At 43.6% G+C, this 19,750-nt stretch overlaps 2 protein-coding genes across 14 annotated transcripts in view; one reads left to right on the top strand and one right to left on the bottom strand.

Annotated features, from left to right (window-relative positions):
- The window catches only part of PSD3 (pleckstrin and Sec7 domain containing 3), a 470,822-nt gene that overhangs the window by 327,915 nt on the left and 123,157 nt on the right, over positions 1-19,750 (bottom strand). For 11 of the 13 annotated variants that reach the window (XR_011485090.1, XR_011485091.1, XM_070459793.1 and 8 more), the window contains exon 2: positions 14,824-14,932. The exons of the other annotated variants lie outside the window; for them this stretch is intronic. Coding sequence is in view for 9 of the 11 variants with exons in the window: in XM_070459793.1 (XP_070315894.1) it covers positions 14,824-14,932 (109 nt within the window). In the remaining 2 variants the exon portion in view is untranslated. The remainder of the gene's footprint in view (positions 1-14,823; positions 14,933-19,750) is intronic. 13 annotated transcript variants of the gene reach the window in all.
- LOC110125825 (SIN3-HDAC complex-associated factor) lies at positions 5,179-12,934 on the top strand. Its single transcript, XM_070459790.1, is given in 2 exon segments — positions 5,179-5,309; positions 5,399-12,934. A coding segment is annotated over 1 exon segment (663 nt). The 5' UTR covers positions 5,179-5,309; positions 5,399-11,133; the 3' UTR covers positions 11,797-12,934.

Below are 19,750 nucleotides of genomic sequence, written 5' to 3'. Positions count from 1 at the left end.
TCCCCTGGAGAAGGAAATGGCAACTCACTCCAGTATTTTTGCCTGGAAAATCCCATGGACAGAGGAGCCTGGTGGGCTACAGTCCATGGGGTCGCCAAGTGTCGGACACAACTGAGCACACATGTACACATACGGGAAAAGGGAAAGAATGTCAAGAACTTAGAAGAAAATGCCATCAGCCAAACCAGACCACTGAGGCAAAGGTCTAGAGCTGGACTGGGATGATAGAACAAGGAGAAAAAACAAAGTAACTCTAGACCAGTTTGTATTCCTTAACTACAGCAGGGAGAAAGCCAAACAATGTAAATCTTACCGAGCAAAAGATGTTGACAAGGCTACATTCCCATTTGTGTTGGCAAAAAGACCACCCACCTTATGATAATGAAAACATAATGAGAAAAAAGCGCCAGGTAAACCACAGCTAGAAGCAGGTCCCACACAATCTAAGGGGCTCACCTCAGTGGAGCTCTCAGGAGTCCAGAAGGGATGGGAGTCTCAGGCTGAGAGTGGGAGGGAAGATTCAGAGTTTTGTCCAACAGGCTCTAGAGAGCCCTTGGGAAGTGCCCCGCCCTTCTCCAGGGACAGGGTCAAGTCCTTGCCATTCACAAGCCACATGCTACACACCCACACCACCTCACCGTCACTCCTGGAAGGCACCACCTGGACTAAGCAAACAGATTCTTTCTCAGGAACCTGCAAGGGGTGTGAGCAGTCAAGGGCAGCCGACTCTCTGAACTGGGCCTACCATTATCAGGAAATTGGGTCTGTCCAAAGAAGCAGAAAAATGCGGAGTTGATAACTTCTAACTACCGGATGTCCCATGTTATACACCCGGCATACCAAAACCAGTGAACGTCCCTATAAACCTAGCTCCAGGGAGAGAATTCCTTTTTCTCTCTTCGTTCACCATTTCCCCTCCAGTCACTTTAGTGCCGTACTTCAGATCCTCGTATATTCCCTCCTCTCTCCCGTATCTTTCACCCCCAAGACTATTATTTTCTTACAGTCTCATGCAACTATCCCTCCCTTTACATTCTTATTACTACCGCTTCCTCCAACAGATACCATCTCTTCTCCAGAGTGCTTCAGGAATTAACTATTAATCCTAAACCTACCCACCTCAACACGAATTCATACCCTCTAAGGCACTCTAAGCAACTTCACAGGATTAATCTTTCTAACACACTTTTCCTGTGGCACTGTTGTTACTACTGTCCCGTATATACTTAATCCTCCCCCCAAACAAAACAAATCTTAAATAGATCCCCAATGCAACTAAACTAAAGCTGTAATTCTTTAACTCAGGAGTCGGTAGACCTTCTCTGTAAAGGACCAAACAGCAAATATTTTTAGCTCCATGGGCCATACAGTCTAGATGCAAATACTCAATTCTGCCATTATAGCAAAAACAGAGATGATCATAAATTAACCCATGGTTATGTCCCAGTAAAACATCTTCTATTAATACAAAGATAACAGATGAACAGGATTTGGCCCAAGGGCCATAGTTCACCAACTCCTGCTTTATAAACCCTGTCATTCAAGACCTTTAGCAACCTGGCCACTAACTGCCCTCATCTTATTCCCATACTGCCATCTTGATGGTTCTGGGTATCAGATTTTTCTTTTAAAATAAACACATTGCTGTTGTTGTTGTTTAGTCACTAAGTTGTGTCCGACTCTTTGCGACCACATGGACTGTAGCCTGCTAGGCTCCTCTGTCCATGGGATTTCCCAGGCAAGAATACTTGAGTGGGTTGCCATTTCCTTCTCCAGGGGATCTTTCCAACCCAGGGATCAAGCCCATGTCTCCTCATTGCAGGCGGATTCTTTACCTCTGAGCCACTAGGGAAGACCCATAGCACACACACAGCAAGTAAAATTAAGAATACTATAAGAAAAGTACAGTTTTACAAATTAAAAAACTGAGAAGAGAGTGGTGAAGCCACTTCCAGCCAGGACCAGAAGCCAGGAAAAGAGCCACGACCTCCTGCTGCCTCTCCGTTGGTCAACTCGGTGTCCCCCAAAGGGCAAAATCACAGCAGACTTTGTTTCAACCAGTTATTCCCTCGTCCCCAGACTCTCTCTGACCATCTGTTATGTCCCCACTCAAATCCCCCTTCTCACTGAAGCCCTTCAGTCTTGACCCAACTCTCAGTGACCACTCCCTCTCATCTATTCTTAAAGAGTGTATTGCTTCTTTTATTTGGGTCCTCATATGTTGACGCTTTCAAACTGTGGTGCTGGAGAAGACTCTTGAGAGTCCCCTGGACAGCAAGGAGATCAAACCAGTCAATCTTAAGGGAAGTCAACCCTGAATATTCATTGGAAGGACTGATGATGAAGCTGAAGCTCCAGTACTTTGGCCACCTGATGGGAAGAGTCGACTCATTGGAAAAGACCCTGATGCTGGGAAAGATTGAAGGCACAAGGAGAAGGGGATGATAGAGGATGAGATGGTTGGATGGCATCACCAACTCAATGGACATGAGTTTAAGCAAACTCCAAGAGATAGAGAAGGAAAGGAAAGCCTGGTGTGCTGCAGTCCATGGGGTCACAAAGAATCAGACATGACTCAGTGACTGAATAACAACAAAACATTCATGATTTCATACTGTCTTCCCCATCTACTTATGTTGCATTTTCATAGACTAGGTAAGTACTGTAGTGTTTAGAAGTTAAAAGACATTCATTCATTCTTTATCAGGATGAGGATGTTTATTTACAAGGCAATACATGGATATATGGACACAAAATAATTTTCATTAAACCCCACATTTATAAAGATTATACCAGGTAGTCACTGTATAGTAAATATATCAATTTAATGGAGAAAGAAACTAAAAGCATAAGTCGATCCCTTTGACTTTTCCAGTATGAGGTACTTCTTGCAAAAATAATAATGACTATAAATTCACTAATTCAGGTACTTAAAAGAGTTTATTTTATGAGAAACACCCTCTTAATCTCATTGATTTAGTATAATAGTTGAATCTGTAGGACTAGGAAAATATAATCCTCAGAGAAGTGGTTCTTAACTTTTTTGGCATTATGGATCTCTTTGAGAAAGGTATGGCTCCTCTCCCAATAAAACATCCAGATAAATAGTTATACAAACTTTGCATTAAATGTCTGGGGGCTCACAGACCCTCTGAAGTTAAGAAATCTCCTAAAACACCCATGGTGAGGAAATCAGCAGGAGCAACTAATTATAAAATGTCTCCTTAAAATTCAAATTTGTCAATAAAAATGAGTTCTTAAAATAAACACCAATGGAGTAACACACACATACACACTGTAAATAATATTGATACATACATAGCTGCTGAACTGTAATTCCCTTTTAAGTAAGACTAATCTGTTAAATGCTTTGCTCAATAGGATTTAATTTTTATATGTTTTGCACTCAGCACACGACAATGAGAGCAAGGTGTCACAAAAATCTAAATTTTAAGACTTAATATAAAATAGCTGGGGCTTCTCAGGTGGCTCAGTGGTAAAGAATCTGCTTGCCAGTGCAGAAGGCATAGGAGATGCAGGTTTCATCCCTGGGTCGGGAAGATCCCCTGGAGAAGGAAATGGCAACCTAATACAGGATTCTAGCCTGGAGAATCCCATGAACAGAGGAGCCTGGCAGGATACTGTCCATGGGGTTGCAGAGGGTCGGACATGACTGAGCAGCATGTATACATAAGTGTTACCTGATAAGGGGCGCGGGGGGTGGGGGGGGGGGGGGGGTTTAAAGACACATAGCAAAGGCAGTTCTTAGGTCTACACTCAGACACGCCCTATTGGTGCAGGGAGGAAGGCAATTTAATTTTCACTCCACGGTGGAAACTGTTTCTTCAACTTGCTTTTGGCTGCTTTTATTATTATAATTATACTTAATGCCTTGCCTGGAGGATCCGGCCCCTCTGCTTGACTGTAAACTAAAGTTTTAGCCTCTGTTCAGCTCAGAGATAGCTTGTCCCTACCAACCCGTGAATAGAAGAGATTAACATCCCCTTTCCAAAGGCCGGCTGTTCTCTAGGAGATGTTTTGCAAGACTGAAGACCCTCTCACTTTGCCTCCCCGCTGCCTCTCCCTCTCTATTCAGCCTTCAGACTTTAGTTCCTCATTGCTTCTTTCCCTCTGATCTATAAAAGAGCCTGAATGACATCCAGACCCCAACAAGACGGTTATTCTGAGGTGCTAGCCTGCCATCTTCTCGGTCAGCTGCTCTCTGATTGAAGTCTCTTTTTTGCTTCAACACCTCCTCTCTTTTGCCCTGTTGTTCAGCGAGTGGAGCAAGCTTGGACTAAACATTACTATTACACTATAAAATGGTTAAAATCAAACTGTAGAGGTAATAACCCACTCAGAATAGGTAAATTTATGAATTTGGAATTGCCAAAACAACCAGATTCCAATCAAGGTAACCAGGTATGATCTCAGTAACATTTAGTGAAAGAAAAACCTATACATAAACTTGAGCCTTTCAGAATCACTGGTTCAATGACAGAGACAGACTGTAAGGTACAGTGGGGACACCCCACCAAAGAAAGAGGTCATCAGTCAAGTTGATAAGGGTTATATAAAGCTTCTCAAGATATACACTTTCAATGGTGGTGACGTGCTTAACTTATTTAAGGCCTTCCACGATCACAGCTCCGCCTGCAATGCAGGAGGGCAGGATTCGATTACTGGGTCCGGAAGATCCGCTGGAGAAGGGATAGGCTACCCATTCCAGTATTCTGGGGCTTCCCCTGTGGCTCCGCTGGTAAAGAATCCGCCTGCAATGCTGGAGACCTGGGATCCATCCCTGGGTTTGGAAAATCATCTGGAGAAGGGAAAGGCTACCCACTCCAGTATTCTGGCCTGGAAAATTCCATGGGCTGTATAGTCTGTGAGGTCATAAAGAGTCGGACACGAATGAGCGAGTTTCACTTTCACGATCACCGCTTAATCCACTTTATCAGAGCCCCTTTCCGCCGTCCTCCACAACTTCACTCTAATCTCCTCCTAGAACAGAACATCCTCCCCATTCTTTCCATATATTCAAACACTGCCTAGCCTGCAAGCAACAGATAAACTAGCGTCCCTTCCAGAAGCCTCTGCGCGCGCCGTTACCAAGGCACAGAATAAAGGACTAGAGGGAGTCCCTCCCAGAAGCCTCTGCGCGCGCCATCACCAAAACCCAGAATGAACAAGCGTCGCTCCCAGAAGCCTCTGCGCACGCCGACACCAGGGCACAGAACGAACAAACGTCGCTCCCAGAAGCCTCTGCGCGCACCATCCCGACCTGCCGCGCTCTCCCTCTGTTGTACACGGTAGGAGGACCACACACCCCTGACCTCCCAGGCTGCTCTTGCCTTCAACAGTCTGCCCCCCATAAGAGTCTATGTCTGTCTCCATGCAGGATCATCAGCGTGGAGTTAGTCACTGGTTCATGAGGTTCACACCAACTATCTGGCACTCAGTCACACATCATCTTCTGTTTAATGGCTCCAAGTGTGAATGTTATCTTGCCGGTAAAGTTCATTAGCTTTTCATCATCAGCGATTAGCAGTGTCGAGTACATATCAAATACTCAGTAACTATTTCTAGAAATTAACCAAATGTATTAAACAAGAAAAACTCATTTCCTGACCCTTCTCTTCTCCCCAACTATATCTGGATAAAAGAACCAAGCCTATACAAATCTCAGCTCCCAAAGAATTCTGGGGAACTTCCCACCACAACAAAGTCGCTAATCATTTCTTTTAACCAGAAAATGAAAACAGGGTCTCAGTCTCAATTGTATTCATTTTGACAGGACTAACTCAGAGTTCACCACACAACTGTTCCAGGGACAGCTGAGGGGCCATACTTAAGATGTTTAACAATCCATCATTGGAAGGAGTAGCTCTCTAAACTGCTCTTCCTGGTTCAGCTGGGCTATGCGCTGAGTGGTCCCTATTCCCCTTTTAACCAATAGAAACATTTTTTAAAGTAGTTTGCAATGTTCCTGATGCATGGAAATAAAAGTTTAAGAGTTGACCCTGGCCTCAAGGACACCACTGTCTTATCAGTGAACCAAGCCTGATGGCAAACTGCAATATATGAAGAGCATAAGGAAAAGAAATGTTTGGGGAAGGCACAGACAAGGCAGCCCTGGAAAAGGGTGTTGGGTCTTGCTCACTGTTACCCTGCATCTTGCCAAGAAACCTTCTCTAATTCTACAATGTTGAATGCAAATAGCTGTTTTAATTTATGTTTCAGTGTTTTATGTATTTTTTACTTCTGTCATCTTCCTCGCATTTTAATTTCCCTCTGCTGAAATGTGGGAAGTGGGTTGTTGAAAATTACACTGCAAAGAAAGGAGGCAGGCTGGGTGCCCTGATTACAGTGGGTAAAAAATGTAGATATTTCAGTACCTTGCTCATTTAGAGTCTGCTTTCCTCCAACTTCATTGTCCTAATGCTGCCAAGCGAAAGGAGCAGGTACTAAGCAATTCAGTGCTTCAGGCCACGCCTGCTTTCCCTGCCAGAGGAAACTACAAGGAGCTGTTGTGCTGATCGACATCCCTAAGGAAAGAGTGAGCGGGAAATCCTATCAACCAATAGCTACATTTTTTTAAGCAGAAAAACTGTGCCTTCAAAATGATGTCACCATAGAAGCCCAATATGTAAAACAGGTAAAAGAGTGGGTGCTGGCCTTCCCTGTGGTCCGGTGATTTGAGAATCCATGAGCCAGTGCAGGGAATGTGAGTTCTGTCCCTGGTTTTGGGAAGATTCCATATGCTGTGGGGCAACTAAGCCGGTGTGCCGCAATTACTGAAGCCTGCACTCTAGAGCCCGTGCTACGCAACGAGAGAAGCCACGTCAATGAGAAGCCCAAGCGCTGCAACTAGAGAGCAGCCTCCTTCACAGCAACCAGAGAGAGCCTTTGCACAGCAACGAAGGCCCAGCGCAGTCAAAAATAAACATTTTTTTTAAAAGAGGGGGTGCCTTTGGTTAACTGGAGTAGGGCAGGGATTCATACCACCATCACCTCATTTCCCAATGCTCAGGGAAACACAAAGACCATGGTTTAAAGATTTTTTAAACAGTGAAGCCAGAAGAGTCAGTTACTCAATATCATATTACTGATTAATGACAAAGTCAGAATCACAGTCCACTTTCATCTGAAGTCACTAGGCTAGCAACTGGGGTACAGGGACATCACACTCTGATTCTCTGTGACGCTAGAGGATGGGGTGGGAAGACATGGGCTCTGAAGTTATGCTCAAACAGACATGCCAGTTCCATGACTTACGTGTTTCCTGAGGTTAAATTATTTAAACCTCACTGAGCCTCATCTGTGAAATAAAGGGGGTTGGAGAACTAGCATCAGAGGACTCTTCTGAGGATTAAAGAACAACCAATATAAAATTTCCTAGCAAAGTATCTTTTACATAATAGGCATTTGTTCCCAGGTGGTTCAGTGGTAAAGAATCCACCCTCCAACGCAGGAGATGCAGGTTCAATCCCTGGGTCAGTAAGATCCCCTGGAGAAGGAAATGGCAACCCACTCCAGTATTCTTGCCTGGGAAATCTCATGGAAAGAGGAGCATGGCTACAGCCCATGAGATCACAAATAGACATGAATGAGTGACTGAGCACACACACAACATACACATATAAAACAGAGCTCAAAACTGAACCAAAAAATTAAGAAAAATATCCCATTCACTTTGCCAGTCATAATTAAACACAAGACAAACAAGGCAACACTTAAAAAGTTATCAGAAATAGCCAATTTAGGATCTTCCATATTAGTCTTTCAATTATGACAATAGTACTGAGTTCTTCAAAAGTTTTTGCAAAATTTATATGAGGGAAAAAGACCAGACTCGCTTTCATATATTATTTAATGCATCTTATATTCAAGCATTATTATTATCAGAGCGTGTCCATCTGACAATATAGCTGGTTAATATCTCTATTTCAAAAACATGAATGTTTTTATCATGAAAATGCCAAATCTTTAATTTTGTAACATCATAATGAGATTAAAATACCATATATTTAAGGTATATTTGTACACCATTGGACTTTTTATAAACCTTCAGATTAGATTAAACAGAAAGAACAAAGGCATACTAATTGACCTCCAGAACAAATCTGAAAGAAATCTGCAGCAGGATAAGCAAACAGCACATGACAATTTGAGAACTGCTACTAAAATGTGTTACATACTCTATCCAGCAGAGGGAGGTGTTGTTTAACTATTAACAGAACTCAGACATGACAGTTTTGTACTTGAACTTCTTTCCAAGCTTTCAGGAAAACATATATAAACTAATGGAAGAAAAACCTAGAAATCTGCCATGTGGTATCTATAATTAGGATAAAACGATATCAAAATATTGTCCACCTTTGAAAATCTTCAAGGGCTTCCCTTGTGGCTCAGCTGGCAAAGAATCCACCTACAATGTGGGAGACCCTGGTTTGATTCCTGGGTCGGGAAGATCCCCTGGAGAAGGGAAAGGCTACCCACTCCAGTATTCTGGCCTGGAGAATTCCATGGACTGTATAGTCCGTGGGGTCACAAAGAGTTGGACACGACTGAGCGACTTTCAAGATCACTTGTGCCAGAGAACCTGTCGCACCCTTGGGTGCAGGACAGCCCAAGAAGGAACAAAGGGGAGCCAGGTCCAGCTCCAGCTGGCCAGGCCTGCTGCCGTCCCAAGCAGCCTCCCAGCCTCACTCATGCCTAATGCTGGAGTCCAAAGAAGCAGGTGAACAGTGGCAGCTGGATCCCTGATTTCATCACATTGTGTGTGTGTGTTAGTCACTCAGTCACTTCCAACTCTGTGCGACCCCATGGACTGCAGCCCGCCAGGCTCCTCTGTCCATGGGATTTTCTAGGCAAGGATATTGGAATGGGTTGCCATTCCCTTCTCCAGGGGATCTTGCTGACAGAGGGAATGAACCCAGGTCTAGCGCATTACAGGCAGATTGTTTACCGTTTGAGCTACCTGGGAAGCCCTCACATTTTTTAAACCATACCTTGTTGCTCAAGGCATGCTAGTCCTTGAATTAAATACCTCCCCCCACTGCCCATAAAAACATCCTCACTTAACAGTAAATACACACTGAATTTTAGCTTGAGAGACGAAGTTACTGTCCCATCACAGTGACAAAAGTCCCAAGTGGGTGCCAGGGGGGTAGGGGCACAGGGCAGGCAAACCCCACAGGAAGAGGTCAGCAGCTATCTACTCCGAGTGACTTCAACAGTCATGATCATTTCAGATCGTGCTGTTGACCTAAACATCTTTATACATACACACACGCCCATATCTGACACCCACAGACAGAGATATCGAAACACGGACACATCTATGTCTCTATTTTACTGCATTCGGTCACCTCCTAACTGCTGGACGCTTCAGTTCTCAGCATCTCACAGGCCCTTCGCTTCCTCATACGCTTCCATGAGTCACCTGTCCTCCCCCAGGCCAAGAGCAGTCTCACTTTTCTTCAGAGACCTTCTCAAGCATCTCCTCCCTCTGGTTTTCCCCCAAAAGACTGACCGACCTCAGCCCTCTGAAACCGCTTCAGGAACACTTCAAAGAATGCACTTTCCCAAAATGAAGCCCCTCCTGTCAGAGTGGACCCCGTGTGGCCAGCTGAGAGAAGCCCCCGCATCCAGTAAGAGAAGACGAGCGACGCCGGGGAAGACTGGGGGGCGCGGGAGGCGCCGCCTCTTTCTTCTCTCCTTGCAGCTCAGTGCAGATCCACAAACATCCCAACAGCTGATGGGAATAGAAGCAGGGGAACCTCTGGTGACCCCCCAACCCCTCATTAAGCCACAGCACAAAGGATGTCACGTGCAATCATCAGCCTCTCAGCAATCATCAACTCTGGACTCGCCCTTGAAAAGCTCATGAAGTTGTGACAGCTCACAGAAAGCAGCAGGGAACAGGCACCAGAGAAGCAAAAGCAACTCTCTTCTTCACTATATTGATAAACAGATCACAGAATCCAGATCTTAATTCTTGGCCAAGGGACTCCTCCCACTGTTCACACATTCTCCCATACCCCATCCAGCACCCTAAACTCTTGTCACAGATTCAAAACCTCTGCAATAAGCAACACTGTGCAAACTGTCTTAAACTGTCTTCTCTGGACCCTCCCACCCACAGCCCACGTGAGCTCCCGGCTGAGTGACAAAGCCTCAGCCTCCTGTCCCTAGAGCAGGGACACTTCCCTTGGGCCTCACCGGGGTCCTGAACCAATGGACCCCCCCTGACCTGGCTGCATCACTGCCGGCGACCACCTGAGTGATACGGGAGATGCATTCAGCAGGCACTGTCAGTGTTTCCATTTCCCCAGCAGGTTGCTTCTGCAGCACTTAGACAGTTTCAGCCACTTATTTAATCCACTTGGAAAAACAAAAACAAGAGGGAAAAGGTATGCCTATCAACCAAATTCAAATAAAATCACTGTCTTATTCTGTCTACTACTTTTCCCTATGGTCTTTTAAATAATTGTTTTAATTTATTTGTGGCTGCTCTGGGTTGTCACTGCTGCAAGCAGGGGTTGCTCTCTAGCTGTGGTGCACAGCCTTCTTACTGCAGTGGCTCCTCTCGTTGCAGAGCTTGGGCTCGAAGGTGCGTGGGCTTCAGTAGTTGCAGCATGTAAGTTCAGTTGTGGTACACGGGCTTAGCAACTCTTGCAGCATGTGGGATCTTCCCAGACCAGAGAGTGAAATCCATGCCCCATGCATTGGCAGGTAGGGTCTCAACCACTGGACCACCAAGAAAGGCCCCCTATGTTCTTTTGAGTTTGGGCCATGTTTTGATGATAGATGAATGGTCAATATAAAGAAACTTCAAGAGTATTCTTAAAGTGATAAAAAGGCACCATTTCTTTCCGAAGATTTTTTAAAGTACTTTTCAAAAGTCAACATAAGACCGGGAGCCGCGCGTGCGCAGAGGGAAAGCGGAATCTACACCTTCCCGGCCAGCGGGAGCAACCGCAGAACTGCAGGAGACAATCTTTCTAGACGAGGCTGTTGAGGAGGAGGGAGCGATTGAAGGGGGGGTTGACTTAGCGTGCACTGCGCCCCTCGGGATCGTTATTGCGCCTGAAACGGCTGCTTTTGGAAGGCTATTGCCCAGAAGAAAAGATGTTTGGTTTTCACAAGCCAAAGATGTACCGAAGTATAGAGGGCTGCTGTATTTGCAGAGCTAAATCCTCCAGTTCTCGATTCACTGACAGTAAGCGCTATGAAAAGGATTTCCAGAGCTGCTTTGGGTTACATGAGACTCGTTCAGGAGATATCTGTAATGCCTGTGTCCTGCTTGTGAAAAGAGGGAAGAAATTGCCAGCAGGATAAAAAAAAAACTGGAATCATGTGGTAGATGCAAGGGCAGGACCCAGTCTAAAGACTACACTGAAACCAAAGAAAGTGAAAACTCTATCTGGAAACAGAATAAAAAGTAACCAGATCAGTAAGCTGCAGAAGGAATTGAAAGGCCACAATTCTGATGCTCACAGTACAACCTCAAGTGCCCCTCCAGCTCAGTCTCCCTGTTACAGTAACCAGTCAGATGATGGCTCAGACACAGAGATGGCTCCTGGCTCCAACAGAACGCCAGTGTTTTCCTTTTTAGGCCTCATATACTGGAAAAGACAGAAAATATGCTGTGGCATTATCTATAAAGGCCGTTTTGGGGAAGTCCTCATCGACACACATCTATTCAAACCTTGCTGCAGCAATAAGAAAGCAGCTGCTGAGAAGCCGGAGGAGCAGGGGCCAGAGCCTCTGCCCATCTCCACTCAGGAGTAGTGACTAAGCTTTATGTAGAAGGGGAGCAAAAATGATTTAAATTTTGGAAAACAAAGCAACAAAATGACCCTCCTATTTTTAATTTGGATACCTGCTATTCTGCCAAAAGATGGATTTGTAGAATAGTTTTGAATGGGTTATTTTTCCTCCAGTTCCACAAACTCTGAAGCCAGTGAAGCTTACTAAGAGGTAAAAAAGAAGTGTACATAATATTTAAGATGCTGAGTATTTCATAGGAAAGCTGAATGCTGCTGTAAAGTGCTCTTTAAGTCTTTTTTAAAAATCCCCTTCTAATGAATGAAATTAGGGGAATTTTCAGGGGACAGAGATGGGATTTGTTGTATGATAAACGTATGTAGTTTTAGTCTTTCTATTTTGAGAAGCAGTGGTTGGGGCATTTTTTAAGATGGCTGGCTACACTTGTTTTCCTTTGTTATAATAAATTTGTCATAACTCAGTAAACATGGACTTGCCCCTAGAGGTAGTTGTTAATAACTGAAATATTAAGGTCTTGCCAAGGTTCTGGTGATTCAAACCTGTACTACTGAATATTAAGCAGGACAGACAGCTCTCTGGTGCAAGTATCTTGAAGGAGTAATTTCTAAATAGGCAAAGGTAACTTGACTGTATATGTTGCATCCTGTGTCACCTCACTCCATATTGATATTTGATACAGATTTTAATTTATATGAAACTTAAAAAGCAGAATCAAAACTTAAAGCAGAATCAAAGTTCCTCTTGGGGAAATGTCAAGTCTTTAGAATAAGCAATCCTATATGAATAGTACCAAAGCATTACCACTTGGTAGAGAACATTCTCTATTGAAAATGTTAGATTCTCTGAAAAATAACAATGTGCAAGTCTTTAGGATGGCACACGAGAAAAACAAAGGTTAATGCTTCTTGGGGCACGTTTCTTAGAGGGCTTGCAAGTGTGTAAATAATTTATGTTATGTGACTGGTGACTTCACTGAAAATCTGCACAATTCAGTTTTAGCTCTGGATTACTTCAGTTGACCTTTGTGAAGGTTTTATCTGTGTAGAATGGTTGTTTGACTTGTTTTAACCTGTTAGGGTTTTGGGTTTGTTTTCTTTTTCATTCTATATTAAAATTCTACTAAAAGAAAAAAAAAACAAAAGTCAACATAAACTTGCATCTTACACCCCTGCTACAATAAGCAACAATTTCTGCTGCCCCTTCCAATTTCCAGATCAATCATCTGGATTTATCTCTCTAAAACAGTACTTGGCATTTTGTCTCTGCATACCAAAATGAAATGCAAACTCTTCACTCTCCATGATTCTGCCCCTCTCTAAATGGTTATTTTTCTAAATCTCTCTCTCACTGATAAGCTTTTGCAAACCAACCTGGCCAGTTTCCTCCCTGTTCTGCAAACAATCTGTATGTTCTGCCAGCACACCCTCGCTCACATCATTCCCCCAGTCTGAAGTGCCATCCCCCAAACCTCTATTAACCAGAACACTAGTCATTCTTGGAGAACAGTGCAGCTTCCACCTATTCCATGAAGCCATCACCAGCACAGCCGAAGTGATCACTGCCTCGCTCTGATCAAAGAATTAGCCCCCAGGGGGCAAGGACTGTCTTCTATTTCTCTGCATCCTGACAGTGCCCAGCACAGGTGACTAGCACAAAAGGAGTGTTCATTACATAGATTTGTTTAATAAATGCACACACACTAACACCTCTGCAAAATAACACCACACTAGAAACTAACAGTACCAACCATTTTTACCAAGGCAAATAAGGAACAGAAGGTTTAAAATATCATTTTGATTCACCAGTGGTAAACTGGGAAAACTACTCAAAACTTATGAGTAAGGAAGACCCAAACTCACCCACCAATAAGTCAAAGGACTATGTAGAGCTCTGACATTACTTCTATATAGTGAAGTAAAAATCATGTTTTATCAAAGTTAAAAAGAGAAAAAACTTAGTCAGCACAAAATCACAAAGTTAAGGCTATGCCAAAAAGGCGTTTTAAACAGTCTTGGAGTGATCACAATCAGTATTTCCCATCTGAGAAATAGTGAATAAATGATTAAGTATCCCAAACCTCAAGCCTAGAATAGTAGTATTTATGCTACATAATAAAAGAAGAATGATTTTTTAAAATAATTTAGCTGTTTAAGACTTCATTAAGAGTCTCCAACTACTGAAATATCTAAGAAATATTCATTATTAAGGTAAAAGGAATTACTAATATACACTGCATTCTTGCTATCCCCAGATATTAAGGAGCCCATTATATTATCTAACATATGAGTCAAAATGAATAGCTATCATTTGACTTCTTCAACTGAACAACAGCTACATTAGGTCAGATTCCCTGTCTACCCAAAACAGAAATCAGTGTCAGACAGTGATGGAGCTGAGGAAAGTAAGGAATGTACTTTCTTTAGAGAAAGTTTAGACATCAGCTTCAAAGGTCAGGAATATGATGATGATCACAATAAATAAGAATGGCAGTAAATACTTGTAAAGCGTTTATTACATCCCAAGCACTGTTCTGAGATCTTCCCATACATCTATCTACTTAATCCTCAGAAGGATTCTAAGATATGTGTCACTATAATCCCATTTGACAGTTGAGAAAACTGAGGCAAAAAGAGTTTAGACAATTCACTCAGGACCATGCATCTCATAAGCTACAGGCTAGGTTCACACTGAAGAAGTCGCTCTAAAGAGCCCGGGGTCTTAACTGCATGCAGTACCCCTTCCCTGCCTCGCTCCCAGGACTAATACCTCTCCATCAACGACTGAGTGAGCACTTCTCTATCTGCACCACTGCCTTCCTACCTCTGTGAAACCTGTTTGCTTTCATTATTCATCAAATAATTCTACATCTTTCCAAGTGTAGAATTCAGAAATACAGGATGTGATTCTAGTAGCCTGTGGTAGGTAATTTCAAGTCACTTTTTGTTTGAAGAATTCTCAGCTTCTGAGATTTGAAATTTTAATCTCTCTTCCTATCTGTTACCTGAAAGAGGAAGGCAGGGAGACACTTACTAGTATCTGGAGTTTTCTCTTCAGATCTGCCAAATAAAAATTCGTATTTGGCCTTGGCAACACTCTGGGAATGTGCTGATGCATTGTTAACCCAAACAAATGTCTCTGCCTGCAAAATTAGAGCAAAACAAAGACATCATTAAAAATACATCATAAAATATACATCACAAAGCAAATCAGCCAACGAGAGAATGGTTATGACAGATCCACTGATCGAATACTATATGGCCATTAAAAATGAAACATGAAAAACATAATGGGACATAAATCAGAAACAAGCAAGGTTACAACCATATAAAAAGAGAAACACATAAACATCTATAGGGGAACAAGAGAAATTTGAAAAGTCTAGGCTTGATTGGGAGGGTATAATTATGGTAGAATTTTTTTAAATTAAGTTTATGTTATTAGTAACTTATTTACAATGAGAAAACTATATTTTATTTTTAGATACATCATTTTCCAAATGATTATCATCACCCACAGCCCATAACAGGAATGCCCATAGCAGGAATATTTCTGTGAATGGGTTCTGCTAAAGAATGTCAACAAAAAGTAGTCTTTCCCCAAGAGACCACATTTGGGTCTCTTTTGCCTAAATTTAGGCAAATAGGAGTACCAAGCATCCCACTTACACTTGTTATCCTAAATTTAAGCAACTGTCCCCATATTCTCTGGAATCCTAAATGTCCCTTATTTGAAAGAAAAATTACAAGGTGACTGAAAGTGGTTCACATCATGATTCTCAATCCCACCATTCTCCTCCTGGCTGCTTTATGCATGCATGCATGCATGCAAAGTCGCTTCAGTCGTGTCTGACTCTGTGCGACCCCATGGACAGCAGCCCACCCGGCCCCTCTGTCCACAGGATTCTCCAGGCAAGAATACTGGAGTGGGTTGCCATTTCCTTCTCCCCTGGCTGCTTTAAGCAGCTGCCAAAACTCAGGAGTGCCTCCTTTCTCTGGTCTAGAATTAATGAAACATAAGTAATAAGGTAGCAATTTCAAAACACAAAGAAATGAGACTGAGGCCAATCAGGGAGTCATCTTTCTGCCTCTGAACTCAAAAATTAACCAGGATACAGATATTATCACACTTGATCTCCGTCTTCTAATTCTGAGACATCTTCCTTCCCGTGTCCGAGCAACAACTGACCTTTCACTTTAGGAGAGAGGAGCATGAAGCGTTTTATCAGAAACCAGGAAGCTTCTTCAAAGAGGGGAGTTTTATGATGTCCGTTTTATCTTTCGGAGCAGAGATGATTGACAGCAGTGAGGAGGCCCATGGCGAGATTACGAATACCTCCTCACCCTCTGCAGGAAGATCCCCTGGAGGAGGAAATGGCACCCTCTCCAGCGTTCTTGCCCAGAGAATCCCATGGACAAAGGAGCCTGGCAAACTACAGTCCATGAGGTCGAAAAGAATCGGACACAACTGAGTGACTTAGCATGCACCTTTGCCCTCTGCAGACAGGTTCAGTGGGCAGCCTTCTTTGTCCTTGAATACCAATATCAAAGACCTTCTTGAACAGTTTCAAGATAGCAGTTTCTTAAAATAGCTCTATAATCACTTAATGTTCACAACATGTAAAATTATTCTTTCTGGAAAAGCTGCACACTCCTCTTGGAGTTGCATGTTTTATAACCACAGGCTGTTAATTATCCTTGTCCCCTGTGGACAGGCAATATTAACTTTTTGATGTGTTCAGGGAGCTTCAGGCTGATAAAGGAGGAACCTGGTGGCCTAATTTAGGCAGCTGCTACTGCTAAGTCACTTCAGTCGTGTCCGACTCTGTACAACCCCATAGACGGCAGCCCACCAGGCTCCCATCCCTGGCATTCTCCAGGCAAGAACACTGGAGTGGGTTGCCAGTTCCTGCTCCAATGCATGAAAGTGAAAAGTGAAAGTGAAGTCTCTCAGTCATGTCCGACTCTTAGCGACCACATGGACTGCAGCCCACCAGGCTCCTCCGTCCATGGGATTTTCCAGGCAAGAGTCCTGGAGCGGGGTGCCATCGCTTTCTCCAAATTTAGGCGGGGGTGGTTAGAAAAGGCTCTCTGAGGAACCAATACCTGCAGACACGAGAAGGATGAGCACTGGGAAATAAGAGAAACATACATGAAGGCAGAAGGAGGGTCACAAGCAGCAGCCTCTGAGCATGACAGCCCCAGGTCACCCCAACTGAGGGAGAACAGTGCAGTCACAGAACAGCGGGCGCGGGGGCGAGTGGGGAGAAGGACCCAGGGACAGCACAGGAGGAGCCCACACTGAAGAGCAGGCAGGGGCCAAAACCACAGGATGTGCAGGCCGAGGTTTTAAACCCATGGGGGTTCGTTAACATTTTCAAAAGGTCATTCATTTACACTTTTAGAAAATTATATGGTTGTTATAAGGGAAATTTTTCCATCACTTTGCCAACAAAGGTTCGTATAGTCAAAGCTATGGCTTTTCTAGTAGTCATGTACAGATAGGAGAGTTGGACCATAAAGGAAGCAGAGTGTCAAAGACTTGATGCTTTTGAACTGTGGTGCTAGAGAACACTCTTGAGAGTTCCCTGGACAGCAGGGAGATCAAACCAGTCCATCCTAAAGGAAATCAACTCTGAATATTCATTGGAAGGACTGATGCTGAAGCTGAAACTCCAATACTTTGGCACCTGATGCAAAGAGTCAGCTCATTGGAAAAGACCCTGATGCTGGGAAATATTGAGGGCAGGAGGAAAAGGGGGTGACAGAGGATGATGTGGTTGGAGTAGATCACCGACTCAGTGGACATGAGTTTGAGCAAGCTCGAGGAGATAGTGACGGACAGGGAAGCCTGGCGAGCTGCAGTCTATGAGGTCACAAAGAGCTGGCCATGGCTGAACGACTGAACAAACAAGGGAGATAGATTGGAGTAAGTTAAGAGGAATCAGAGACACCAGTTGGAAGTATAAACTAGAATTTATGAACGCTTCAAGCCAGATGATGGCAATGGAAACAGGAGTAGATAAACGTGAAACATATTTTGTAGGAAGAACCTATGTAAACTTTCTGATAAATCGGGTTTAAAGGATAAGGGAAAGGAAGAAACAAGCATAACCGTAGGGCTAACACTGACTAACCACTTACTCCAGGCCAGGCTGTTCCGATGCAGATCACGAGGTATCTCGTGTAACACTCACGTCGGTCCTGCGGGGTGGGCACACTGCCATCCCAGACTCACAGGCACAGAAAGAAAGGCCACGAGTGGACGAGTCATGTGTCCACGGTGACACAGCTAGTAAACTATGGATCCCAGATTCAGATCCTGGATCTAGAACCCATGGCCCAGAGAATGACACCTAGGAATCTGGCTTGGGGAGCTGGGTGGTGTGTTGGAACTGGGGAGACTAGAAGAAACATTATCGATAGCTTGGATTTGGGCCTAGGTAACCTCAGGAAAACAACAGAGAATAAGATTTTTTAAACTCCATTACTTAGGAAAAGAATCTGTAAAAGAATGGATATGTGGGGAATTCCCTGGGGGGCCAGTGGCTAGGACTCTGCTTTCACTGCCCAGGGCCCGGGTTTAACTCCTGGTCAAGGAACTAGGATCCCACCAGCTGTGCATTGCAGCCAAAAATAAAAGAAAAATGGATATGTGTATAACTGAATCACTTTGCTGGACACCTGAAACTCACACAACATTATAAATCAACCATATTCTAACATAAAATTATAATTAAATTAAAATTTTTTTTCAATTAAATCAAATGTTAAAATGCTGATTACTGCATCAGGGAAATGCACCTCAAAACCACAATGAGGTATCACCTCACACCTGTCAGAACAGCCTTCATCATCAAAAAGAATACAAATTATAAACGCTGGTAAGGATGTGGAGAAAAGGGAAACCACCTACCCTGATGAGGAAAAAAAAAATAAAACAGAACTCCATTACTGTGGTGCTAGAAAACAGGAAGAGATGCCACTGATGAAGCACTAGTTTTAAGAAATTCCGGGAAGGTAAGTTTCTGACACTCATTCTCAACTAAAAGCCTGGGAACGATTCTCCAAAGAGAGGTTCTTCTTGCTCAACATGCTTAACCTCAGTTCCAGTGTTTTTTATTCTTTACTATATACATGAACTGCCTGGGAATCTTGTTAAAATAGAGATCACACAGGTCTGGGATGGGGCCCGAGACTGCACCCCTAGAAAGTCCCCAGAGAATGCTGACACTGGTCCGCAGAGCACACTTGTGCTAAGGCCCGGAGGTGAAGTGGTGTTCATGGCACACTCAGACTCTCCCAGACGAGAAACACCTGTTAAAAGGAGGCCCTACCCGGGCTGCCCTCTAACTAAGCACAACATACCCTAACCATTGTGGGGAGCCCCGGAACTCCGCATTCCCCTGACCTGCCCACTGAAACAAAACGTACTCGGCTTAAGGGAGCTATTCTTAAAGCTGGGTGCCCCACTGACATATCCTGCTCCCACATCAAGGTTACAATCTTCACCCACCTACCTCCACAACAACTTCTGCAGGCCAAAGAAGTTTAAGGACTCAGCGCTACTTTTTCTTCTGTTTTACTAACTGAATAATATACATTCCTTATCACAGCCATTTTAGAAACATAAATGTCCTTAAGCAGGACAGGATATGAAAAAACATTAAGCAAACGGACAGTCAGCTGATCCAGGCTTGAATCCCAAGTGAGACTTCCACTCAGTCACATTAACATGTAGTCTTGGACTTCAGCTCCCCTATTGATAAAGACAGTTATTCAAATTCATCTCTAAGGCCCCTTCTAATTCCGAAGCACAACAATTCTTCACATTTCTGAGCCACCTTTACAGATATTTCATTAAGAGGAATAACACAAACCTTTGCCTTGTGATCCAGTTACAATGATGTGGTCACCAAAACATGTCCTACCTACATTTAAAGTTAGCTGCTGTTGCTGCT

This window comes from Odocoileus virginianus, chromosome 32 (assembly GCF_023699985.2).
Source record: "Odocoileus virginianus isolate 20LAN1187 ecotype Illinois chromosome 32, Ovbor_1.2, whole genome shotgun sequence".
NCBI classification, from domain to species: domain Eukaryota; kingdom Metazoa; phylum Chordata; class Mammalia; order Artiodactyla; family Cervidae; genus Odocoileus; species Odocoileus virginianus.
Note: the sequence above shows the minus strand (reverse complement) of the source record. Positions and strands in the feature narration are given on the sequence as shown.